The following is a 25,914-nucleotide window of genomic DNA, read 5'->3' on the forward strand; positions in this document are numbered from 1 at the left end:
AGGTGGCCCTTGGTCATATTCGTGTTTTACACGTCCCTACTTCCCAACAATTTGCAGATATCATGACCAAGGGCTTGCCTATGGCGTCCGTTGAGGAGTTCCGATCCAGTCTTTGCGTCAGCCGCGGTGCCGCTTCGACTGCCGGGAGGGGTGGTGTTGAGTATATGTGTTATGTGCATATTGTGTACTGGTCCGGCCTCCTAATTATTTGTATAGTTGAGGTCTGTGGCCCACCGTTGTACATCATATATACGTGCCTATGAACGAGAGCAATACATCGTGCAATTCACATATTCTACATGAATAAACATCCCGGAAGGGCTAGTTTAATAAATCTAGAAAAATGTGAGCACCAACATCAAGTCCCGGATGAGTGGGGATATCACTATCCTCCTGTACCATCTAACCACATGTTGATTCGCCACTCTGTGTAACAACTCAAGGATTAATGATTGAGTCCCCTAAAAAAATTCACTATTCATCAAAAAAAAGTGCTGATACTGTTGGAAATATGCCCTAGAGGCAATAATAAAAGCATTATTATTATATTTCCTTGTTCATGATAATTGTCTTTATTCATGCTATAATTGTGTTATCCGGAAATCATAATACATGTGTGAAAAATAGACACCAACATGTCCCTAGTAAGCCTCTAGTTGACTAGCTCGTTGATCAACAGATAGTCATGGTTTCCTGACTATGGACATTGGATGTCATTGATAACGAGATCACATCATTAGGAGAATGATGTGATGGACAAGACCCAATCCTAAACATAGCATAAGATCGTATAGTTCGTTTGCTAGAGTTTTTCCAATGTCAAGTATCCTTTCCTTAGACCATGAGATCGTGTAACTCCCGGATACCGTAGGAGTGCTTTGGGTGTACCAAACGTCACAACGTAACTGTGTGACAATAAAGGTATACTACGGGTATCTCCGAAAGTGTCTGATGGGTTGACACGGATCAAGACTGGGATTTGTCACTCCGTATGACGGAGAGGTATCACTGGGCCCACTCGGTAATGCATCATCATTATGAGCTCAAAGTGACCAAGTGTCTGGTCACGGGATCATGCATTACGGTACGAGTAAAGTGACTTGCCGGTAACGAGATTGAACAAGGTATTGGGATACCGACGATCGAATCTCGGGCAAGTAACATACCGATTGACAAAGGGAGTTGTATACGGGGTTGCTTGAATCCTCGACATCGTGGTTCATCCGATGAGATCATCGAGGAGCATGTGGGAGCCAACATGGGTATCCAGATCCCGCTGTTGGTTATTGACCGGAGAGCAATCTCGGTCATGTCTACATGTCTCCCGAACCCGTAGGGTCTACACACTTAAGGTTCAGTGTCGCTAGGGTTGTAGGGATATGTATATGCAGTAACCCGAATGTTGTTCGGAGTCCCGGATGAGATCCAGGACGTCACGAGGAGTTCCGGAATGGTCCGGAGGTAAAGAATTATATATAGGAAGTGCTATTTCGGCCATCGGGACAAGTTTCGGGGTCACCGGTATTGTACCGGGACCACCGGAAGGGTCCCGGGGGTCCACCGGGTGGGGCCACCTATCCTGTAGGGCCCCATGGGCTGAAGTGGGAAGGGATCCTGCCCAAAGTGGGCTGGGGCGCCACCTCCCCTAGGGCCCATGCGCCTAGGGTGGGGAAACCCTAAAGGGGGGCGCCCCCTTGCTTGGGGGGCAAGCCCCCCACCCCTTGGCCGCCGCCCCCTAGGAGATTGCATCTCCTAGGACAGGCGCCCCCCCTAGGCCCCCCTATATATAGTGGGGGGATGGAGGACCTCTCACCTTTGCCTTTGGTGCCTCCCTCTCCTTCTCCAACACCTCCTCCTCCTCCATAGAGCTTGGCGAAGGCCTGCCGGAGTACTGCAGCTCCATCACCACCACGTCGTCGTGCTGCTGCTGGAGCCATCTTCCTCAACCTCTCCTCCCCCCTTGCTGGATCAAGAAGAAGGAGACGTCACGCTGACCGTACGTGTGTTGAACGCGGAGGTGCCGTCCGTTCGGCGCTAGGATCTCCGGTGATTTGGATCACGTCGAGTACGACTCCCTCATCCCCGTTCTTTGAACGCTTCCGCTCGCGATCTACAAAGGTATGTAGATGCATCCGATCACTCGTTGCTAGATGAACTCATAAATGGATCTTGGTGAAACCGTAGGAAAATTTTTGTTTTCTGCAACGTTCCCCAACAGTGGTATCAGAGCCAGGTTTATGCGTAGTTCTCTTTGCACGAGTAGAACACAATTTGTTGTGGGCGTAGATGTTGTCAAATTTCTTGCCGCTACTAGTCTTATCTTGCTTCAGCGGTATTGTGGGATGAAGCGGCCCAGACCAACCTTACACGTACGCTTACGTGAGACCGGTTCCACCGACTAACATGCACTAGTTGCATAAGGTGGCTGGCGGGTGTCTGTCTCTCCCACTTTAGTTGGAGCGGATTCGATGAAAAGGGTCCTTATGAAGGGTAAATAGAAGTTGACAAATCACGTTGTGGCTTTCACGTAGGTAAGAAAACGTTCTTGCTAGAACCCTATTGCAGCCACGTAAAACTTGCAACAACAATTAGAGGACGTCTAACTTGTTTTTGCAGCAAGTGTTCTGTGATGTGATATGGCCAAAGTTGTGATGAATGATGAATGATATATATATGTGATGTATGAGATCATGTTCTTGTAATAGGAATCACGACTTGCATGTCGATGAGTATGACAATCGGCAGGAGCCATAGGAGTTGTCTTTATTTTTTGTATGACCTGCGTGTCATTGAGAAACGCCATGTAAATTACTTTACTTTATTGCTAAACATGTTAGCCATAGTAGTAGAAGTAATAGTTGGCGAGCAACTTCATGGAGACACGATGATGGAGATCATGATGATGGAGATCATGGTGTCATGCCGGTGACAGGATGATCATGGAGCCCCAAGATGGAGATCAAAGGAGCTATGTGATATTGGCCATATCATGTCACTATTATTATTTGATTGCATGTGATGTTTATCATGTTTTGTACATCTTGTTTACTTAGAACGACGGTAGTAAATAAGATGATCCCTCATAATAATTTCAAGAAAGTGTTCCCCCTAACTGTGCACCGTTGCGACAGTTCGTTGTTTCGAAGCACCACGTGATGATCGGGTGTGATAGATTCCAACGTTCACATACAACGGGTGTAAGATAGATTTACACATGCAAACACTTAGTCTGACTTGACGAGCCTAGCATGTATAGACATGGCCTCGGAACACAGAAGACCGAAAGGTCGAGCATGAGTCGTATAGAAGATACGATCAACATGAAGATGTTCACCGATGTTGACTAGTTCGTCTCACATGATGATCGGACACGGCCTAGTTAACTCGGATCATGTTATACTTAGATGACTGGAGGGATGTCTATCTGAGTGGGAGTTCATTGAATAATTTGATTAGATGAACTTAATTATCATGAACTTAGTCTAAAATCTTTACAATATGTCTTGTAGGTCAAATGGCCAACGTTGTCCTCAACTTCAACGCGTTCCTTGAGAAAACCAAGCTGAAAGACGATGGCAACAACTATACGGACTGGGTCCGGAACCTGAGGATCATCCTCATAGCTGCCAAGAAAGATTATGTCCTACAAGCACCGCTAGGTGACACACCCGTCCCACAGAACCAAGACGTCATGAACGCTTGGCAGACACGTGCTGATGATTACTCCCTCGTCCAGTGCGGCATGCTTTACAGCTTAGAACCGGGGCTCCAAAAACGTTTTCAGAGACACGGAGCATATGAGATGTTCGAAGAGCTAAAAATGGTTTTCCAAGCTCATGCCCGGGTCGAGAGATATGAAGTCTCCGACAAGTTTTTCAGCTGTAAGATGGAGGAAAATAGTTCTGTCAGTGAGCACATACTCACAATGTCTGGGTTACATAACCGCTTGACTCAGCTGGGAGTTAATCTCCCGGATGACGCAGTCATTGACAGAATCCTTCAGTCGCTTCCACCAAGCTACAAGAGCTTTGTGATGAACTTCAATATGCAGGGGATGGAAAAGACCATTCCTGAATTATTTGCAATGCTGAAATCAGCAGAGGTAGAAGTCAAAAAGGAACATCAAGTGTTGATGGTGAATAAAACCACTAAGTTCAAGAAAGGCAAGGGTAAGAAGAACTTCAAGAAGGACGGCAAGGGAGTTGCCGCGCCCGGTAAGCAAGCTACCGGGAAGAAGCCAAAGAATGGACCCAAGCCCGAGACTGAGTGCTTTTATTGCAAGGGAAGTGGTCACTGGAAGCGGAACTGCCCCAAATACTTAGCGGACAAGAAGGCCAGCAAAACAAAAGGAGCTGCGGAATAAGCGGAGACTGGCGAAGGACGAGGTGACGATGCGCGTCGGGAATGGTTCCAGGGTCGATGTGATCGCCGTCGGCATGCTACCTCTGCATTTACCTACGGCATTAGTTTTAAACCTCAATAATTGTTATTTAGTGCCAGCTTTGAGCATGAACATTGTATCGGGGTCTTGTTTAATTCGAGATGGCTACTCATTTAAATCCGAGAATAATGGTTGTTCTATTTATATGAGAGATATGTTTTATGGTCATGCTCCGATGGTGAATGGTTTATTCTTAATGAATCTCGAGCGTAATGCTACACATGTTCATAGTGTGAATATCAAAAGATGTAAGGTTGATAATGATAGTCCCACATACTTGTGGCACTGCCACCTTGGTCACATAAGTTAGAGAATAATGGTTATTCTGTTTACATGAATGATACCTTTCATGGTCATGCACCCTATGCGAATGGTTCATTGAATCTCGGTCGTGGTGATACACATGTTCACGCCAAAAGATGTAGAGTTAATAATGATAGTACCACTTTCTCGTGGCACTGCCGCTTAAGTCATATTGGCGTAAGATGCATGAAGGAACTCTCCATGTCGATGGATGTTTGGAGTCACTTGATTTTGAATCACTTGACACATGCGAGCCATGCCTCATGGGCAGGATGACTAAGACCCCGTTTTCAGGTACAATGAAACGGGCAAGTGACTTGTTGGAAATCATGCATGCTGATGCGTGTGATCCAATGAGAATTGAAGAGTGCAGTGGATATCGCTATTTTCTCATCTTCACTGACGATTTGAGTAGATATAGGTATATCTACTTAATGAAGCACAAGTCTGAAACGTTTGAAAATTTCAAGCGATTTCAGAGTGAAGTTAAGAATCATCATAACAATAAGATCATGTTCCTACGATCTGATCAAAAGGGGATTTTCTGAGTTATGAGTTTGGCAATCACTTAAGACATTGTGGAATTGTTTCACAGTTGAAGCCACCTGGAACACCACAAGGTAATGGTGTATCCGGACGTCGTAATCGAACACTATGAGATATGGTGCGATCTATGATGTCTCTTACCAATCTACCGTTTTCATTTTGAGGTTATGCGTTAGAGACAGCTGCATTCACTTTAGATAGGACACCATCTAAGTCCGTTGAGACGACGTCGTATGAACATTGGTTTGGCAAGAAACCAAAGTTGTCGTTTCTTAATGTTTGGGGCTGCGATGCTTAAGGCTTCAGCCGGAGAAGCTCGAACCCAAAGCGGACAAACACATCTTCATAGGATACCCAAAGGTGACAGTAGGGTATACCTTCTATCTCAAATCTGAGGGCAAATTGTTTGTCACTAAGAACGGGTCCTTTCTCGAGAAGGAGTTTCTCTCAAAAGAATTGAGTGGGAGGAAGATAGAACTTGATGAGGTTGTCGAACCTTTACTTCAACCAGAGAGTGATGCAACATAGAAAGATGTTTTCTGTGGCGCCTACGTCTGTTGAAGAGGAAGTTAATGATAGTGATCATGAAGCTTCGGATCAAGTTGCTATCGAACCTCGTAGGTTGACAAGGATATGTACTACTCCTGAGTGGTACGGTAATCCTGTATTAGATATCATGTTGTTAGACAACAATGAACCTACAAGCTGTGGAGAAGCAATGGTGGGCCCGTATTCCGACAAATGGTTAGAAGCCATGAAATCCGAGATAGGATCCATATATCAGAACAAAGTATGGACTTTGGTGGACTTGCCCGATGATCGGCAAGCCATTGAGATAAATGGATCTTTAAGAAGAAGACGGACGTGGGCAGTAATGTTACCGTATATGAAGCTCGACTTGTGGTAAAGAGTCTTTTCACAAGTTCAAGGAGTTGACTACGATGAGAATTTCTCACCCGTAGCGATGCCTAAGTCCGTCGGAATCATGTTAGCATTAGCTGTATTTTTCGATTATGAAATCTTACATATGGATGTCAAAACAAGTTTTCTTACCAGTTTTCGTAAGAAAAGTTTTATGTGATACAATAAAAGGTTTTGTCGATCCTAAGGATGCTAAAAGGTATGCTTGCTCCAGCAATCCTTCTATGGACTAGAGCAAGCATCTCGGAGTCAGAATACATGCTTTGATGGAGTGATCAAAGCTTTTAGGTTTATACAATGTTTGCTAGAAACTTGTATTTACAAGAAAGTGAGTGGGAGCACTACAACATTTCTGATAAGTATATGTGGATGACATATTGTAAGATCCGAAATAATGTAGAATTTCTGGAAAGCATAAACGGTTGTTTGAAGAGTGTTTTTTAAAGGAAGACCTGGATAAAGCTGCTTACAAATTGGGCATCAAGATCTATAGAGATAGATCAAGATGCCTGATGATACTTTCAAAGAACGCACACCTTTACATGTTTCTGAAGGAGTTCAAAATAGATCAGTCAAAGAAGGGGTTCTTACCTGAGTTGTATGGTGTGAAGTTGAGTAAGACTCAAAGATTGACCACGGCAGAAGAAAGAGGAAGGACAAAGGTCGTCCCCTATGCTCTTGTCATAGGCCCTATACGGTATGCCATGCTGAGTACAGCACCTGATGTGTGCCTTGCCACATGTCTGGCAAGAGGGTACAAAGGTGATCTAGGACTGGATCACTAGATAGCGGTCAAAATTATCCTTAGAGGAATAAGGAAATGTTTCTCGGTTTTGGAGGTGATAAAGAGTTCGACGTAAGTGTTACGTCGATGCAAGCTTAACACCTATCTGGATAGCTCTGAGTAGAGATACCGGATACGTATAATGGAGCAACAATTTGGAATAGCTCCAAGTGGAACGTGGTAGAAGCATCTACGATATGACATAAAGTTTTGTGAAATACATAGGGATCTGAATATGGCAAGACCCGTTGACTACAACCTCTCTCACAAGCATAACATGATCAAACCCAGAATGCATTGAGTGTTAATCACATAGTGATGTGAACTAGGTTATTGACTCTAGTAAACTCTTTGGATGTTGGTCACATGGCGATGTGACCTGTGAGTGTTAATCACATGGCGATGTGAACTAGATTATTGACTCTAGTGCAAGTGGGAGACTGTTGGAAAGATGCCCTAGAGGCAATAATAAATTAGTTATTATTATATTATATTTCATTGTTCATGATAATTGTTTATTATCCATGCTAGAATTGTATTGATAGGAAACTCAGATACATGTGTGGATACATAGACAACACCATGTCCCTAGTAAGCCTCTAGTTGACTAGCTCGTTGATCAATAGATGGTTACGGTTTCCTAACCATGGACATTGGATGTCGTTGATAACGGGATCATATCATTAGGAGAATGATGTGATGGACAAGACCCAATCCTAAGCCTAGCACAAAGATCATGTAGTTCGTATCCTAAAGCTTTTCTAATGTCAAGTATCATTTCCTTAGACCATGAGATTGTGCAACTCCCGGATACCGTAGGAGTGCTTTGGGTGTGCCAAACGTCACAATGTAACTGGGTGGCTATAAAGGTACACTACAGGTATCTCCGAAAGTGTCTGTTGGGTTGGCACGAATCGAGACTGGGATTTGTCACTCCGTGTAAACGAAGAGGTATCTCTGGGCCCACTCGGTAGGACATCATCATAATGTGCACAATGTGACCAAGGAGTTGATCATGGGATGATGTGTTACGGAACGAGTAAAGAGACTTGCCGGTAACGAGATTGAACAAGGTATCGGGATACCGACGATCGAATCTCGGGCAAGTACAATACCGCTGGACAAAGGGAATTGTATACGGGATTGATTGAATCCTCGACATCGTGGTTCATCTGATGAGATCATCGTGGAACATGTGGGAGCCAACATGGGTATCCAAATCCCGCTGTTGGTTATTGGCCGGAGAGTTGTCTCGGTCATGTCTGCATGGTTCCCGAACCCGTAGGGTCTACACACTTAAGGTTCGGTGATGCTAGAGTTGTTATGGGAAATAGTATGTGGTTACCGAAGGTTGTTCGGAGTCCCGGATGAGATCCCGGACATGACGAGGAGCTCCGGAATGGTCCGGAGGTGAAGATCGGTATATTGGACGAAGGGTATTGGAGTCCGGAAGTGTTCCGGGGGTATCAGGCTATGGCCAGCATGACCGAAAGGTGTTTCGGGAGCCCCGGCAAGTGTGGGAGGGCCTCATGGGCCAAAGGGGAAGGGGCAAACCAGCCCACTAAGGGGTGGTGCGCCCCCCACACCCTTTCCCACGTTACTTGGGAGGCAAGCCTCCACCTGCTTGGCTTGGGGGGCAAGTCTCCCTAGGATTTTCCCTAGGGAGATCCAATCTGCCTAGCCGCCTCCCCCTAGGGGAAACCCTAGGGCGCCTCCCCCTCTCCCCTTTCCCCTATATATAGTGGAGGGGTGGGAGGGCAGCCATGACCTCTTCCCTGGCGCAGCCCTCCCTCCTCCAACTCTTCCTCCTCCTCCGTAGAGCTTGGCGAAGCCCTGCAGGAATACCACAAGCTCCACCACCACGCCGTCTTGATGCTGGAGTTCTCCCTCAACTTCTCCTCTCCCCTTGCTGGATCAAGAAGGAGGAGACGTCCCCGGGCTGTACGTGTGTTGAACGCGGAGGCGCCGTCCGTTCGGCGCTAGATCGGAATCAACCACGATCTGAATCACTGTGAGTACGACTCCTTCATCCGCGTTCTTGCAACGCTTCCGCTTAGCGATCTACAAGGGTATGTAGATGCACTCCCCTTCCCCTCGTTGCTAGATTACTCCATAGATTGATCTTGGTGATGCGTAGAAAATTTTAAATTTCTGCTACGATCCCCAACACCTTCTACCTCAGATCCGAAGGCAAGATCTTTGTTGCCAAGAATGGATCCTTTCTAGAGAAAGAGTTTCTCTCGAAAGAAGTAAGTGGGAGGAAAGTAGAACTTGATGAAGTACTACCGCTTGAACCGGAAAATGGCGCAACTCAAAGAAATGTTCCTGAGGTGCCTGCACCGACTAGAGAGGAAGTTAATGATGATGATCATGAAACTTCAGATCAAGTTGCTACTGAACTTCGTAGGTCCACAAGGACACGTTCCGCACCAGAGTGGTATGACAACCCTGTCTTGGAAATCATGTTGTTAGACAACGGTGAACCTTCGAACTATGAAGAAGCGATGGTGGGCCCAGATTCCAACAAATGGCTAGAAGCCATGAAATCCGAGATAGGATCCATTTATGAAAACAAAGTATGGACTTTGACTGACTTGCATGTTGAGCGGCGAGCCATAGAAAATAAATGGATCTTTAAGAAGAAGACAGACGCGGATGGTAATGTGACCATCTATAAAGCTCGGCTTGTCGCTAAGGGTTATCGACAAGTTCAAGGGGTTGACTACGATGAGACTTTCTCACCGGTAGCGAAGCTAAAGTCCGTCCGAATCATGTTAGCAATTGCCGCATTCTATGATTATGAGATATGGCAAATGGACGTCAAAACGGCATTCCTTAATGGTTTCCTTAAGGAAGAATTGTATATGATGCAGCCGGAAGGTTTTGTCGATCCTAGGAATGCTGACAAGGTGTGCAAGCTCCAACGCTCGATTTATGGGCTGGTGCAAGCATCTCGGAGTTGGAACATTCGCTTTGATGAGATGATCAAAGCGTTTGGGTTTACGCAGACTTATGGAGAAGCTTGCGTTTACAAGAAAGTGAGTGGGAGCTCTGTAGCATTTCTCATATTATATGTAGATGACATACTTTTGATGGGAAATGATATAGAACTCTTGGACATCATTAAGGCCTACTTGAATAAGAGTTTTTCAATGAAGGACCTTGGAGAAGCTGCATATATATTAGGCATCAAGATCTATAGAGATAGATCAAGACGCCTCATAGGTCTTTCACAAAGCACATACCTTGATAAGATATTGAAGAAATTCAATATGGATCAGTCTAAGAAGGGGTTCTTGCCTGTGTTACAAGGTGTGAAATTGAGCTCAGCTCAATGTCCGACCACGGCAGAAGATATAGAAGAGATGAGTGTCATCCCCTATGCCTCAGCCATAGGTTCTATTATGTATGCCATGCTGTGTACTAGACCTAATATAAACCTTGCCGTAAGTTTGGTAGGAAGGTACCAAAGTAATCCCGGCAAGGAACACTGGACAGCGGTCAAGAATATCCTGAAGTACCTGAAAAGGACTAAGGAAATGTTTCTCGTTTATGGAGGTGACGAAGAGCTCGTCGTAAAGGGTTACGTCGACGCTAGCTTCGACACAGATCTGGATGACTCAAAGTCACAAACCGGATACGTGTATATTTTGAATGGTGGGGCAGTAAGCTGGTGCAGTTGCAAGCAGAGCGTCGTGGCGGGATCTACATGTGAAGCGGAGTACATGGCAGCCTCGGAGGCAGCGCATGAAGCAATTTGAGTGAAGGAGTTCATCACCGACCTTGGAGTCATACCCAATGCGCCGGTGCCAATTGAACTCTTCTGTGACAATAGTGGAGCTATTGCACTTGCCAAGGAGCCCAGGTTTCACAAGAAGACCAGGCACATCAAGCGTGGCTTCAACTCCATTCGTGAAAATGTTCAAGATGGAGACATAGATATTTGTAAAGTACATACGGACCTGAATGTAGCAGATCCGTTGACTAAACCTCTCCCTAGAGCAAAACATGATCAACACCAGAATTCCATGGGTGTTCGATTCATCACAATGTAACTAGATTATTGACTCTAGTGCAAGTGGGAGACTGTTGGAAATATGCCCTAGAGGCAATAATAAAAGCATTATTATTATATTTCCTTGTTCATGATAATTGTCTTTATTCATGCTATAATTGTGTTATCCGGAAATCATAATACATGTGTGAATAATAGACACCAACATGTCCCTAGTAAGCCTCTAGTTGACTAGCTCGTTGATCAACAGATAGTCATGGTTTCCTGACTATGGACATTGGATGTCATTGATAACGAGATCACATCATTAGGAGAATGATGTGATGGACAAGACCCAATCCTAAACATAGCATAAGATCGTATAGTTCGTTTGCTAGAGTTTTTCCAATGTCAAGTATCCTTTCCTTAGACCATGAGATCGTGTAACTCCCGGATACCGTAGGAGTGCTTTGGGTGTACCAAATGTCACAACGTAACTGGGTGACAATAAAGGTATACTACGGGTATCTCCGAAAGTGTCTGTTGGGTTGACACGGATCAAGACTGGGATTTGTCACTCCGTATGATGGAGAGGTATCACTGGGCCCACTCGGTAATGCATCATCATTATGAGCTCAAAGTGACCAAGTGTCTGGTCACGGGATCATGCATTACAGTACGAGTAAAGTGACTTGCCGGTAACGAGATTGAACAAGGTATTGGAATACCGACGATCGAATCTCGGGCAAGTAACATACCGATTGACAAAGGGAATTGTATACGGGGTTGCTTGAATCCTCGACATCGTGGTTCATCCGATGAGATCATCGAGGAGCATGTGGGAGCCAACATGGGTATCCAGATCCCGCTGTTGGTTATTGACCGGAGAGCAATCTCGGTCATGTCTACATGTCTCCCGAACCCGTAGGGTCTACACACTTAAGGTTCAGTGTCGCTAGGGTTGTAGGGATATGTATATGCAGTAACCTGAATGTTGTTCGGAGTCCCGGATGAGATCCAGGACGTCACGAGGAGTTCCGGAATGGTCCGGAGGTAAAGAATTATATATAGGAAGTGCTATTTCGGCCATCAGGACAAGTTTCGGGGTCACCGGTATTGTACCGGGACCACCGGAAGGGTCCCGGGGGTCCACCGGGTGGGGCCACCTATCCTGTAGGGCCCCATGGGCTGAAGTGGGAAGGGATCCTGCCCAAAGTGGGCTGGGGCGCCACCTCCCCTAGGGCCCATGCGCCTAGGGTGGGGAAACCCTAAAGGGGGGGGGGCGCCCCCTTGCTTGGGGGGCAACCCCCCCACCCCTTGGCCGCTGCCCCCTAGGAGATTGCATCTCCTAGGGCCGCCGCCCCCCACTAGGCCCCCTTATATATAGTGGGGGGGAGGATGGAGGACCTCTCACCTTTGCCTTTGGTGCCTCCCTCTCCCTCTCCAACACCTCCTCCTCCTCCATGGAGCTTGGCGAAACCCTGCCGGAGTACTGCAGCTCCATCACCATCACGCCGTCGTGCTGCTGCTGGAGCCATCTTCCTCAACCTCTCCTCCCACCTTGCTGGATCAAGAAGAAGGAGACGTCACGCTGACCGTACGTGTGTTGAACGCGGAGGTGCCGTCCGTTCGGCGCTAGGATCTCCGGTGATTTGGATCACGTCGAGTACGACTCCCTCATCCCCGTTCTTTGAACGCTTCCGCTCGCGATCTACAAAGGTATGTAGATGCATCCGATCACTCGTTGCTAGATGAACTCATAGATAGATCTTGGTGAAACCGTAGGAAATTTTTTATTTTCTGCAACGTTCCCCAACAGATACTTCTGAATCTAATTTTTTTCTTGGCACTTCTTGCATGTGCGAAAAAACGAAAAACAAAATTATTTCAGCCATGTTTTTTTTTGACGGGTAATTATTTCAGCCATGTGGGCATGTGGCCTGGGCTGACGCGGCCTGGACTGACACGCAGCTCACGGTCGACGCAGGCCCATGTGAGCCCACAGAGCCAGCTGGTCGGCACCGCGAGAGAGACGGAAGACTCGGTCGCGGTCAGCCAGTCATTCTCCTCCTCGTCCACTCCACCCAAGTCTGAAAACAAGTGCACTCCCACTCCGCCGCCGTCGTCCACTGAATCGAGTGGCTCCTCCTTCCCCACTCCCCACTCTGCCGACTTATCTCCGGGCAGCGCCACCTGGAGCGGATCACACATTGGCGAGCGAGCAGGGGAGCGGAGCGCGCGCCGGTGCCCGGCGGCGACCTGCCGGAGAGGAGCACGCAGCTCGCGCGCCGGCGACGCCATCGTTCTTCCACTTCCGGAGGCGGAGGTACGAAATCACCAAGCCCCTATCTGCAGTCCCAAACCATAATTTAAGACGGCTTCTCTTGCAATGCAGAGCGTTGTGGTCTATAAGCCCCGATCCATAACCCACAAGCCCCTATCTGCAGTCCCAACCCATAATTCAGAGATTTTTTTTTTGCGGGGCTAAGATTCTTTTTTCTGCTTGAAGAGAAAACATTGAATTTTGCTCACGCTAAACAACATGTTGAATTGATAATTGTCCGGTGCCTGTCAAAATGAAGAGACACCAAGCGTGTTTTCACTTGGAGTATACCTCCTAAACTTCCAGCTTAATCCTGTTTTGACTTGGAATATACTTTCTGAACTCCCAGCTTAACCCTGTTTTGGACTTGGAGTAGACTTCCTCAACTTTCAGCTTTAATATCTGATATCTTGTGACATCTGAACTTTTAAATTAGAGCATTTTTTTCACCAATACGCAAGTTGCGTATCTTTTCATTGATAGAAGGAAAGTACAAGCAAGGGGTTACAACGCATACAAGGCCATGTGCACAAGAGGCATGGTAAGAAAGCGTGGGAGCAGACTAGATCAAAGGGGTTGCTCAGCCCCAAAAACTTATATATTTTTTTACTTCTTTGAGTATTTAGATCTCTTAATCAGAGCATTTAGTCTCTTAATTAATTAATTAATTGTCGAGCACACACTTCTTTAATGCTTACAAGATTTCAGTTTTGCAGCGTGATATCTACACATGGTCACCAGAGCTACGATGATGGTATTCCCTTCTCTGTGTATCTGATTACCAGCTCCTGACGGCCCGGTGCGGCAAACAGAGGAGCTTATTCTTCTAGCTCCACCGTTTCTGAATCCTGAGAATTCTTGCCAGCAATAGCATGCTGTCTTTGCAGTTCTGAGCAGGTTGGCGTTCCATCGCTTATCGATGATCCAGAGTTTATAACTTGGGGAGGTGGAGCTTCGATGTGTGCTGGTGTTTTCCAGTTCTCTACATTAATTATTTTTACTTTTTAGTTATTATGTTCCTGTTCTGACATAAGTTTTTTGTCTCCCTTGTTTTTAGAACCCTTCAGCTTCTACAAGTTCACTGGCTATCAGTTTTCTATCATCCATGGATCTGCCTTGTCATCGGTGGATGGCCATGGTTATCCTCCCCCTCCTGCTCCTCGTGCCTCTCACCGCTGCCCAAATGTGGCCATCCTGTGGCGAGAGCGGCGACTACAAATCAAATAGCACCTACGAAGCCAACCTCAAGCTCCTCTCAACCACCCTCCCGAAGAAAGCAGCGTCCAGCACCAACCTCTTCGCCACCGACACCGTTGGCAATGTTCCGAATGTCATCTTCGCCCTCGCACTCTGCCGCGGGGACTCCAACACCTCTGCCTGCGAGGGATGTTTGGTTACTGCCTTCCAGGACGGGCAGGAGCACTGCGCGAACTATAAGGACGCCGCTGTGTACTATGATAGCAATCCTTGCATGCTCAGGTTCTCCAACAAGAATTTTCTCTCCACCACCGTCAATGACCATATACTCATCATTGTTAGCATCGAGAGCTTGATGATGAACATCTCGACAAGAGCCGACTCCTTCAGGGTCTTGTTGTTCACGCTTCTGAACAACACGGCTCAAGCGGCCGCGAACAGCTTGAGGAGGTTCACCACCTCGCGCTTAGACGTCAACTCCTTCCCTACGCTCTACTGCCTTATGCAGTGCACGCCAGACCTGACCGCCGACGACTGCACCGCATGTTTGCAGCCTTACTTCCAGTATACAGTCAAGTACATGGATGGTAAGAAAGGTGGTCGATTACTGGGGACACGGTGTACCATGAGATACGAGATATTCCCATTCTTCCAAGGGGACCCCATGCTGCGTATTATCAACTTGGTATCTGAAGTTCCGGCGATCAACAACACCATTCCACGGATTACCGTGAACCCACCCCCACAGTCACAGTCACAGCCACAGTCGCCGGTTGCAGCACCACCACCTCCGGAGGCGCAAGCAGCCACCCAAGAACTTCATGGTATGTAAAATTCTCATCCTTGGCGGCAGATCCTTGGTTGGACATGGCACCCTGGCTTCAATTAGATTGATTAATTTAGGTAATATGCCACACATCTTGTGTGGAACAAAAAATTTATTGGAAAATTCTCGGAAAAAACTCTTCTTTTTAAAAAAAAGAGTGAACTCCCTCTGCCTTTCCGTCAAGTGATGCATGCAACTATTAAAAAGAACATAGACTGATCATTTTATATGCTACTAGAAGTAAACTAGAAAATTATAGTTGTATTCTACATCTATGTTTTTAAGGCGACGCTTCGCTTTAAGGCGCTGGGGGGCGCCTCGACGCCTAGGCGCCTAAAGCGGACGCCTAGGCGCCTAAAGCGGGCATATTTGCAAAGCGCTGGGGGGGGGGGGGGGGGCGCCTCGATGCCTAGGCGTCGCCTTACGGACGCCTTAAAAACATAGTTCTACATTAAATTATCTTTCATGGCAGTTGATTTAGTTTACGTAGTTGCAATGTCCACTTACAAGGAAAATCGATACTTAGATCTTTTCAGTATTATGATAATTAGCTTGTTACGTATGTGGTAGCATTTCTAGACAAGTAGACATGAGCTTAAGAATATATGAATAAAAAGAAATAAGTAGAAGAACTAAGTTAAGTCAATAACGAAGAAAAGGATATTTATTGATAAGGGGAAAGATGCTAGAGTCAGAATGGTTCAAAGGTCGAAGGGGTGCGACCCATGTTCAATTGATTAATTCTGGTTGAGTGAGATGATCCACAACCTACAACTGATTTGTCATTTCCTCTATCACTAAATAAATTAGTTTTTATACTTATATGAAAACTATATATGACTTTGTGTTTTTCTTAGGACGCAACTCACGCCAGAGGCCGCTCTGGATTATCGCTGTGGCAGCTCCATTACTGTCAATATTTCTGTGCGTTATCTGTTTTGTTGTATGGATGAGAAGGCGAAGAAAAGGTTTGTTGTTATCACTATTACAACATTCCTCTAAGAAAAACTACCACTTATTTATGTTGTCAGCCTTAACGTTCTATGTGTGTCCCCTTAATTTAGGAACGGAAATATTACATGATCAAGCTGCCATGAATAGGCCGGAAGAAGACGCATTGGTTTGGAGATTGGAAGAGAAGAGTTCAGAGTTCACTCTGTTTGACTTATCTGAGGTATTGCGTGCTACACACAACTTCTCCAAAGAAAACCTACTTGGGCAAGGTGGTTTTGGCCCTGTCTACAAGGTAAATGCATTGTCTTGAAAAGATTCAATCAAATGTTCATTCTGAAATATATATTAAATCACGGTTTCCTGAAAAACATCCTTATATACTTACAATAGCACTAATTACAGTAGTCCAATCTATAATGAATTGTGCTATGATTTTCCTAGTTTTGTAAACTACCTTGGAAAATAATATAAGTTCCAGTATCCACAATGGCAGTCATCATATCACTCATCCTGTACTAGCAACCTACAGTGAAAAATGCAAAGCTGCACGCTTTCCATTATATTATCGATGCCCTAGAATGAACTTTTTTTACATGCAATTGCTTGATCAACATATATTATATATAGCCTAAAATCCAGTTTTATAAATGTATCTCAACCAAATATGATTAGCATAAGAAACCTAACGTAGCCCTAAACTAGAAAGAAAAAAAATTAAGAAACTCTTGATAAAATGTTTATTTTGCACTATTCAGCAGTGGACTGAAACTCTGAAGGAAATAGATAATGCACTCAAATGGAATATTAAGGCCATGTATTGGATATTTTGATGTTGGCATGCTGTTTGCTGTATATAGCAAAATTCCTTTTCCCATGGATGGCATGTAATCCATTTTCTGTAATTTCAGTAAAATATAATGCCTCCAGTTTTGTACATACTTCCAGGGCCAGTTACCAAATGGAACAGAAATTGCAGTTAAAAGGCTTGCCTCACATTCAGGACAGGGTTTCACAGAATTCAAAAATGAAGTTGAACTTATTGCAAAACTACAACACAGTAATCTGGTCAAGCTCATGGGATGCTGCATTAAGGGAGAGGAAAAACTTTTGGTGTACGAATATTTGCCAAATAAGAGCTTGGACTTCTTCATCTTTGGTACGCACAATGTAGTTTAACCATATTTTGGACTGCGTTTCATCCGTACTATAAAATGCCCTCTCTCATGTGCAGATGTTAACCAAACAACTTTGGTTGATTGGAATAAAAGATGTGTGATAATCGAAGGGATAGCCCAAGGTCTACTATATCTCCACAAGCACTCCCGGTTGCGCATCATACACAGAGACCTTAAGGCCAGCAACATTCTCTTGGACCAGGACATGAATCCTAAAATTTCTGATTTTGGGCTAGCAAAAATTTTCAGCACCAATGATTCTCAGGGAAGCACAAAGAAGGTGGTGGGAACATAGTAAGTGTATGACACAATTAATTAGCTGATTCATCAACCTTTAAATTTTTTATATAATATTTTACTTGTGCCTCCAACTCATTTCAGTGGTTATATGGCTCCGGAGTATGCATCTGAAGGAATTTACTCTATCAAATCTGACGTGTTCAGTTTTGGTGTGTTGCTTCTCGAGATCCTTAGTGGAAAAAGGAATTCTGGTTTCCATCAGCATGAAGACTTTCTTAACCTCCTTGGATATGTGAGCATTTTGCGAACTCTCGCACACGTATATCCATTATTTTGTAGGCCGAAGTCACCTTTTTCATGTTGATAAATTCTCTGCAGTCATGGCATCTCTGGGAAGGAGGGAGATGTCTTGAGCTTCTAGAAGCATCGATTGTTGAGGAGATCCATGCAGCGGAGGCTAGTAGGTACATTAACATTGCGCTAATGTGCGTACAAGAGCGCGCAGACGATCGACCAACCATGTCGACTGTCGTCGCAATGTTAAACAGTGAGAATGTTAGTCTTCCAGGGCCTAAACATCCGGCATACTTCAACCTACGGGTATCCAAGGAAGATGAATCGGGTAGTGTTCCATACAGTAATAATGCCGACACCATCTGCAGTAATAATGACTTGACCATCACTGAGGAGCCAGATGGCAGATAGTTGATCACTTTGCTTCAGTTGTTGATGGAAGTACTAGCAATCAGACAGCAGGCAGGCGGACCAGGTCAAGTGAACTAGGGCAGACCAAGTAAGCCTATCATATTTTGGTTCTGAAGGATGGCGACCGGTGTATCTCTGTAGCGGTTGTTCGGTCCTCCGTTAATACTGTATTTAGCTTTTGTGCACCGCACCATCGTTTTACACCGATGGCGACCGGTGTATCTCTGTAGACTTGAAATCCAAAGGATTTCAATCTGACAACAGATGCATTAACTGAATCCTGCTGGGTAAAAGATGTGTTGCATCTGTATGCGCCTTCCATGTTTTCTTCCAAGTTATGAAAAGAAACATTTCTGTAGAGTTGTCATGATAAGACAAACATGAAGGAGATCTTTTTGGAATTTATCCTGCTAACGGTCCATAAGTTCATCAACTGTACTACTCATTGGTACTATGAATAGGAGTTCTTGATTTAAACTTTGAAGCAAAATTTACGTGGCAAGTTTGTACTTTGCATTAGTTAAGTAGTTATGTTTGTATTTTATATTATTTTGATCATATAATATAGAGTGTATACATATATATTTTGTATACTTACAACAGACCAAATATGATGACCTCGCAACCTGCTAGTTTTTCCAACAGCACATTGTATTTTTCTACTGCTTTTATCGTTTATAATAATGTGCTTGTCTTGATATGTGCAATTCTGAGGTATACCAAACAATAAGTTGAAATATATTAAAATAAAATGTATTGTAATTATTTAGGGTGCAATATAGCATCTCAACTGAGTACCAACATCGACCAAAACATCTATACGAGGATAGATACACTTTATAAACGTCTCAATGTCATCTGGACACGCTTGAGTTGCGCCTCTGAGTTTTTACACGGTGCATGAGGACGTGGCCGTAAGCACTTTACATAATTACTACACACATGTAGGGATGATATTAAGCGTCTTCAGCAGATAATGTAGCGATAACATCTAGAGTTTGGTGTGGATTAGTGTACAACTCAGATGTAACAACTGATACGAAGTTATCAACTATCTTCCATCTGGCTCTTCGGTGATGGTTACATCATTATTACTGCATGGAACAACAACACTAGCTGATTGGTGTACCTTAGATACTCTTACGTTGACGTATGCAGGAGGATTAGGCTCTGGAATAATAACACTCTCGCTGTTTAACATTGCAACAACATCTGACATGGTGGGTCGATCATCCGCACTCTCTTGTACGCACATCAGTGCAATGTTAATGTACCTTCTAGCCTCTGTTGTATGGACCTCCGTAACAATTGATACATCTAGAAGCTCAAGCCAACTTCCTCCTTCCCAGAGATGCCATGACTGCAAGAAGCAAATAAACTATTTTCATCACATACATGATAAAAGAAACTTCAGTCTAGAGAATAATACACTCGTATGCGAGAGTTTAGAAAATGCTCACATATCCAAGAAGGTTAAGAAAGTCTTCGCGTTGATGGAAACGAGAATTCCTTTTTCCACTGAGGATCTCAAGAAGCAACACACCAAAGCTGAACACGTCGGTTTTGATTGAGTAAATGCCTTCAGATGCATACTCCGGAGACATATAACCACTGAAATGAGTTAGAAGCACAAGACAATATTATATAACAAATTAAAGTGTGGTACATGACCTAAAAATTGTACTGTAGGCACTATATATGCTGTAATTTGTAAAACAAAGGTATGCTTACTATGTTCCCACTACCCTCTTTGTGCTTCCCTGAGTGTCATTGGAGCTGAAAATTTTTGCTAGACCAAAATCTGAAATTTTAGGATTCATGTCCTGGTCCAAGAGAATGTTGCTGGCCTTGAGATCTCTATGTATGATGCGCAATCGAGAGTGCTTGTGAAGATATAGAAGACCTTGGGCTATCCCTTCAATTATGACACGTCTTTTTTCCCAATCAACCAAAGTTGTTCTGTTTTCATCTACGCATTAGAAAGTGCATTTTAGAGTATGGATGAATCACAATCCAAAAATATGAATAAAAACTACAATGTGTGTACCAAATATAAAGAAGTCCAAGCTCTTATTTGGCAAATACTCATACACCAATAGTTTTTCCTCCCCCAGAATGCAACATCCCAAGAGCTTTACCAGATTATTGTGTTGTAGTTTTGCAATAAGTTCAACTTCATTCTTGAATTCTGTGAAACCCTGTCCTGAATGTGAGGCAAGCCTTTTAACAGCAATCTCCATTCCATCTGGTAATTGGCCCTGCAAGTATGTACAACAATAAACCGAGACAACATTCTTATGGAAATGACAGAAAGAGGATTAGCGGCCATCCATGTGAGGATATATATAGAGCATCACATATCCAATACACGTTCTTAATATTCTGTTTCATTGCATTACTTCTGTTTCCTTCTGAGATTTAGTCCACTGTCGAAATAGGATAAAATTATATAAACAAGTTTATCAGGATTTCCTTTTTTGGTTTCAGTACATTTATATATATATATTCGGCGTGCACACATGAATGTATTGGTTAGTAACCAGCCAACTCTTAGCTTTAAGCTGATCGTGATTTAATATATATTTTGGAATGAACATATGCTCGAATCTTTTCAAGGCAATGCATTTACCTTGTAGACAGGGCCAAAACCACCTTGCCCAAGTAGATTTTCTTTGGAAAAGTTGTGTGTAGCTTGTAATATCTCAGGAAAGTCAAAGAGTGTGAACTCTGAACTCCTCTCCTCCAATCTCCAAACCAGTGCATATTCTTCCGGCCTATTCGTGGCAGCTTGATTGTTTATGTTTACCTTTCCTAAATTGAGAGAAATATACAGTGTTAATTTGGGTCTCAAACCTGGCAAACTACATCAATAGGTGGTAGTTTTTTTTCTTTAGAGGAACGTTCTGGTGAATAAACCATCATGTCAACAAACCTTTTCTTCTCTTCCATACAATGAAACAGATAAAGCACATAAGTATTGACAGCAGTGTAGCCACCACAACAATAATCCACAGTGCCCTCTTGCGTGATTTGCGTCCTAAAAAGGTATAATTCATGTACAGTTGTCATATGTTAATAAAAACGAATTCATTTAGTGATGCAAGCAATGAAAAATAAGCTACACCAATCAAACATTGGTCTGCCCTATTTGACAAGGAAACTTCACCTATTTCAATGACCTTTGAACCGTTCTAACAGCTTTCTCCTTTTCTTTTTGTTTGAACTTCCTTTTCTTTTTCATTAACTTAACTTAGTTCTTCTACTTATTTATTTTTATCTATCTGTTCCTAGGCTCAGGTCTACTAGTCTAAGAGCATCTCCAACAGCAGAGCAAAAAATGACACCAAGACATAAAAAATGCAATTTTGGGCTTGCTGGCCCAAAAATGGTTCTTGGTAGTCCGGGGAACAAATTGTTTTTGGTAGCCACCTAAATTTTCCTACCCAGGACTATTATATGGGTCCTCCTTACCATCCTACCAAATAAACTCAAAAGCATGGCGCCGAGCTCAACCGCCGCTTGGTGAATTTTCGTCGCCGCCGCCGCGAACCTGCAATCCCCGACAAGTTCGCACCAATGCCGGTCGGTCCGACCAGATTTCAGCTGTCCCAAGCTCCCCACCGTCACCCCGAGCTCCCACCGCCGCCCCCAAGCACCGCGCCACCACCACCCCTGCCTTCCTCCCAAGCCCCACCGAAAAGCATCACCGCTCCGACGTCGCCATCCCGAGCTCCATCACCACCCCGAACTCCGGCCGCTGAGCCCGAATCCGGTCTTTGGCGCCGCCGGATCCACCTCCCGGCCCTCCGGCGTCTGATCTTTATGTTTCATTTTCTATAGAAAATTTGGGTATTCAGTTTTGGATATGTTGTAAAAACAGAAAAAAAAACATTGGCTACCTAAATCTTCTCTCTTCTCACAAAAAATGGATTTGGGGGGCCAAAATTTTGGTTTGACGTTGGAGATGCTCTAAAGGTGCTAGTACCACATATTTATAAAAAGCTAATGCTAATTTTCGTACTACTGAAAATATTCAAGTACCGGTTTTCCTTGTAAGTGGAGATTGCCACTATGTAGAATACAATTCTTAATTATTTCCAAGCTTCCTTCTGGTAGCATATAGTATATATCACTATAAGTCACTTCTGAGTAGAAGTTGCTTTTAAGGGCTGTATGTATCACTCCAAGTAAAGACCGAGGTAACTCCCTATTTTTTTAAAAAAAAATTCCTAGAAATTTCAAATATTTTTTCTGTTTATGTGAAGCCGTTGTGCGAATTTTACATACCGTTATGTTCTTGGACGGTCGCTTTTCCCTCCGGGGGTGGCGCCGCAGCTGGTGGCTGCGATTGTGGGTACACGGTAGCTGGTGTCGTAGTGTTGTTGATCGTCGGAACATGAGGGGCCAAGTTGATAATACGCAGCGTAGGGTCCCCTTGGAAGAAGGGGTACATCTCGTACCTCATGTAACACCGTGTCCCCAGAACTCGGCCACCTTGCTTACCGCCCAGGTACTCGAGCGTACTATTCAAGATATCCTGGAAGCAGGACTCGCAGTCGTGGGGAATCAGATCGGGCATGCACTGCATAAGACAGTACAACGTTGGGGAGGAACCAACATCTAAGCGCGAGGTAGTGAACCTCCTCAAGCTATTCGCGGCCAATTGAGCCGTGCTGTTGATAAGCGTGAACAATAATCGCTGGGTGATGTCGGCGTTTGTCATGAAGTTCTTAGTGTTCACGATGATGAGTGGATCATTGACGGTGGTGGTGGCGAGAAAATTCTTGTTGGAGAACTTGAGCATGCACGGATCGTAGTACACGGTGGCATTCTTTTTGTACGGGCAGAGCTGCCGGATGTCCTGAAACGCGGTGGTTACACAGCTCTCGCAGGCGGAGGCGTTAGAGTCCCCGCGGCAGAGCGTGAGGGCATAGACAATGTCCGGAACATTGCCCATGATGCTGGTTGCAAAGAGGGTGGTGCTGGACGCTGCTTTCTTCGGGAGGGTTGAAGAGAGGAGACTGAGGTTGGCTTCATAGGTGCTATTAGATTTATAGTCGTCGCTCTTGCTACAGGATGACCATTGAGCAGCGGCAAGTGGCACGAGGAGGAGGAGGAGAGGGAGGATAACCATGGTCATCCATGGGTGACAAGGCAGGTGCAGGGATGGTAGGAACTTCATCGCCATGAAACTTCTAAGAGAAACTGAGGACTCTAAAAAATTGAGACAACAAAATTATTTTAGAAAGGGAACATAATCAACTAACCAAAAACAATGTAGAGAACACGAAAACGCGGGGACATACCTTGAAGCTCCAGCTCCACAAGTTCTACTTAAGTCTGATAATGGCTGTGTACCTCAAGAGATGCAGAGGCCAGGGGTATTCCTTCTTTTCAAAAAAGAAAAAAAACTGAAGTCTGGATCATCAACAGGTGATGACACACCAACCTAAAAAACAGAGGGAAAATGTCCATCTTGTCACACCTGCAAAGACAGCACATGGTGGCCATATCCCGTGGTTTCTCTTTCTTAATGCTATTGCTGGCAAAAATTCACAGAATTTGAAACCTGTGGAGCTAGAAGAATATGCTCTTTTGTCTGCGGCATCGGGCCATCAAGATCACCACCAACCACTTGAGCAGCTCTAGTGATCAGGTTCTAAATATCATGCTGCAAAATTGTCGTGTAAGCATCAGAGAAGTGTGTGCTCGCCAATTAATAAGAGATCTAAGTGCTCTAAATTTCAAAGTTCAGATGTCATACGTAGCCATTCAGACATCAGGGATTAAGCTGGAAGTTTAGGAAGTCTACTCCAAGTCAAAACACGCTTGGATAGGTACCCGAAAATTCTCAACTCAATAAAGAATCTAGCCCCGCAAAAGAATTTTTTTAAGGGCTTACGCTTACCACTGGATTATGGATTGGGACTGTAGATAGTTCGTTGAGGCTTATGGATTATGGATCGGGGCCTATTCGACCACAGAGCTCTGCATTGCAAGAGAAGCTGTCTTAAACCATGAGAAAAAGGGGAGAGAAAAAAAGGTGATTTGGTACAGAGCTTACCACAGGAAGTGGAAGGACGATGGCATCGCCGGAACGTGACCTCCGCCCTCGTTCCCGGCACTTCGCCGCCGGCGCTCGCAAATGTATCCTCTGCAGTCTGCTCCAGGGGGCGCAGCCAGGAGATAAATCGTGAGCCTGGGAACGGAGGGAGGAGCAACTCGAATACTCGATTCAGTGGAGGATGTCGGCGGCAGTGGAGGACGAGGAGGGCAATGATTGGTTTACTGCGAGTCTCCGCCCGTCTCTCTCCCAGTGCCGACCAGCTAGCTCAGTAGGCTCACATGTGCGGTGCGGGTTCTCTTTCGTGTCAGCCTTGGCCGCGTCCGCCCTATCAATAGCCGCCGCAGCAGTGTAGTAGTACTCAGACCACATGGCTGAAAATGATTTTGGAGCTGTTTAGCTCCTAGCCATATCTTGCCACACTTTATCTTTGTTTTCTGACACATGCAAACTCCGTCTCGATTCTCTCAACATAGCTGATCCAAGCCCAAATAAAATCATCTGGTACTACTTTTAGGGGCTGTTTGGATTGCGTTTATTTTTATCATATATTGCCATGTTATTTTTGCCACACTTGTCTTACTTGAGTTGCTTAAATTGTTAGTCACATTTTGGCTTGCCTAAAAAAATCTTGCCACACTTTTCGACGGGTCAAATTTGCCCATTGTGGTTGTAAATGCCCTAAAGGCATTGAACTTTGAAATTCAATCAAATGATTTCAGGCTGGCTTTGCCCGTCATAGTACATTAAATAGTTAAAACTCAGCCAATATTATGGAGATCAAACAAAAGGGCTTTGTTGGCAGCGCTACGCGTCGTCCAGCTGAACTCGCATCGGAACGACCGCCTCCAGAGCTGTTGGACCCCGCATGCAATAGCTGTTTTGATTTGAGCGGCGTCAGTTGCGGTTTAGGGTTTGCAGCATAAGTCATGTTGCGCTTGGTTTACAACATGATCCATGTTGAACCCTCTTTGCAAACACCTGACAGGTTTGAACGGGTTTGCAAAATGAGTCATGCTGCGCTTAGGGGTTTGCAACATGACCCATGTTGAGATTGCTTTCCAAACACCTGCAACATTTGGGCAGTTTTGCAACATGAGCCATGTCGTGCTCGAGGTATGCAACATGACCCATGTTGTGCTCGCTTGTTGCAACAGTGATGGTGTTAGCGCAGGTCCTTTCTGTAACTGGCATCCGCTTCCATTCTTTGTAGTAGCGAGGCGCGTCGATGAGCGGCAACAGAACACCTAGCAAGCGCATGCGCCACAGCCTGGCTAGAAGTAACGTAGCAACATCACGACGACTAGGCAACAACATCACGGCGAGCGGCCATGCATTAGCACGGCACTCTCCTTTGGATCAGGCCCGCAACTGACCGGCAGTGATGGTTGTTGCGTGTGGGTAATTCATTGCATGGCGACAACAAGGAAAAAACATGGCG

At 44.8% G+C, this 25,914-nt stretch overlaps 2 protein-coding genes across 10 annotated transcripts; one reads left to right on the forward strand and one right to left on the reverse strand.

The window, feature by feature from the left end:
- Positions 1-13,080: 13,080 nt before the first annotated feature.
- Positions 13,081-18,810, forward strand: LOC123063481 (cysteine-rich receptor-like protein kinase 10). Of its 5 annotated transcripts, none has more exons than XM_044487271.1 (9): positions 13,081-13,315; positions 14,029-14,279; positions 14,370-15,333; positions 16,193-16,303; positions 16,400-16,581; positions 17,217-17,445; positions 17,521-17,758; positions 17,846-17,996; positions 18,083-18,810. In XM_044487271.1, the coding sequence occupies exons 3-9, from the start codon at positions 14,418-14,420 to the stop codon at positions 18,407-18,409; spliced, it is 2,154 nt and encodes a 717-aa protein (XP_044343206.1). In that variant the 5' UTR covers positions 13,081-13,315; positions 14,029-14,279; positions 14,370-14,417; the 3' UTR covers positions 18,410-18,810. The 5 variants fall into 5 exon arrangements, with proteins under 5 accessions (XP_044343206.1, XP_044343209.1, XP_044343208.1 ...); XM_044487274.1 differs by having other exon boundaries at positions 17,235-17,445; XM_044487273.1 differs by having other exon boundaries at positions 14,029-14,209.
- A 484-nt stretch (positions 18,811-19,294) lies between these two features.
- LOC123063483 (cysteine-rich receptor-like protein kinase 10) lies at positions 19,295-24,759 on the reverse strand. Of its 5 annotated transcripts, none has more exons than XM_044487281.1 (11): positions 24,474-24,759; positions 24,318-24,397; positions 23,979-24,080; positions 23,716-23,858; positions 22,697-23,614; positions 21,342-21,446; positions 21,039-21,220; positions 20,457-20,667; positions 20,141-20,378; positions 19,870-20,020; positions 19,295-19,769 (listed from the first exon to the last, which is right to left on the reverse strand). In XM_044487281.1, exons 5-11 carry the CDS (start codon positions 23,595-23,597, stop codon positions 19,461-19,463), a joined length of 2,097 nt encoding a protein of 698 aa, XP_044343216.1. In that variant the 5' UTR covers positions 23,598-23,614; positions 23,716-23,858; positions 23,979-24,080; positions 24,318-24,397; positions 24,474-24,759; the 3' UTR covers positions 19,295-19,460. The 5 variants fall into 5 exon arrangements, with proteins under 5 accessions (XP_044343216.1, XP_044343211.1, XP_044343215.1 ...); XM_044487276.1 differs by having other exon boundaries at positions 22,697-23,623; XM_044487280.1 differs by having other exon boundaries at positions 22,697-23,623; positions 23,716-23,799; positions 23,895-24,080.
- Positions 24,760-25,914: the final 1,155 nt, after the last annotated feature.

Source organism: Triticum aestivum, chromosome 3A (genome assembly GCF_018294505.1).
Source record: "Triticum aestivum cultivar Chinese Spring chromosome 3A, IWGSC CS RefSeq v2.1, whole genome shotgun sequence".
Classification (NCBI taxonomy): Eukaryota; Viridiplantae; Streptophyta; class Magnoliopsida; order Poales; family Poaceae; genus Triticum; species Triticum aestivum.

Coding starts and splice junctions, on each gene's coding strand:
- LOC123063483 (XM_044487281.1), bottom strand. CDS start 23,597: ATGGCGATGAAGTTCCTACCATCCCTGCACCTGCCTTGTCACCCATGG. Junction 21,447..22,696: donor GACCGTCCAAGAACATAACG/GTATGTAAAATT, acceptor ATACCTTTTTAG/GACGCAAATCACGCAAGAGG. Junction 21,221..21,341: donor TGTATGGAAGAGAAGAAAAG/GTTTGTTGACAT, acceptor CTCTCAATTTAG/GAAAGGTAAACATAAACAAT.
- LOC123063481 (XM_044487271.1), top strand. CDS start 14,418: ATGGATCTGCCTTGTCATCGGTGGATGGCCATGGTTATCCTCCCCCTC. Junction 15,334..16,192: donor AGCCACCCAAGAACTTCATG/GTATGTAAAATT, acceptor TGTTTTTCTTAG/GACGCAACTCACGCCAGAGG. Junction 17,759..17,845: donor AAGAAGGTGGTGGGAACATA/GTAAGTGTATGA, acceptor AACTCATTTCAG/TGGTTATATGGCTCCGGAGT.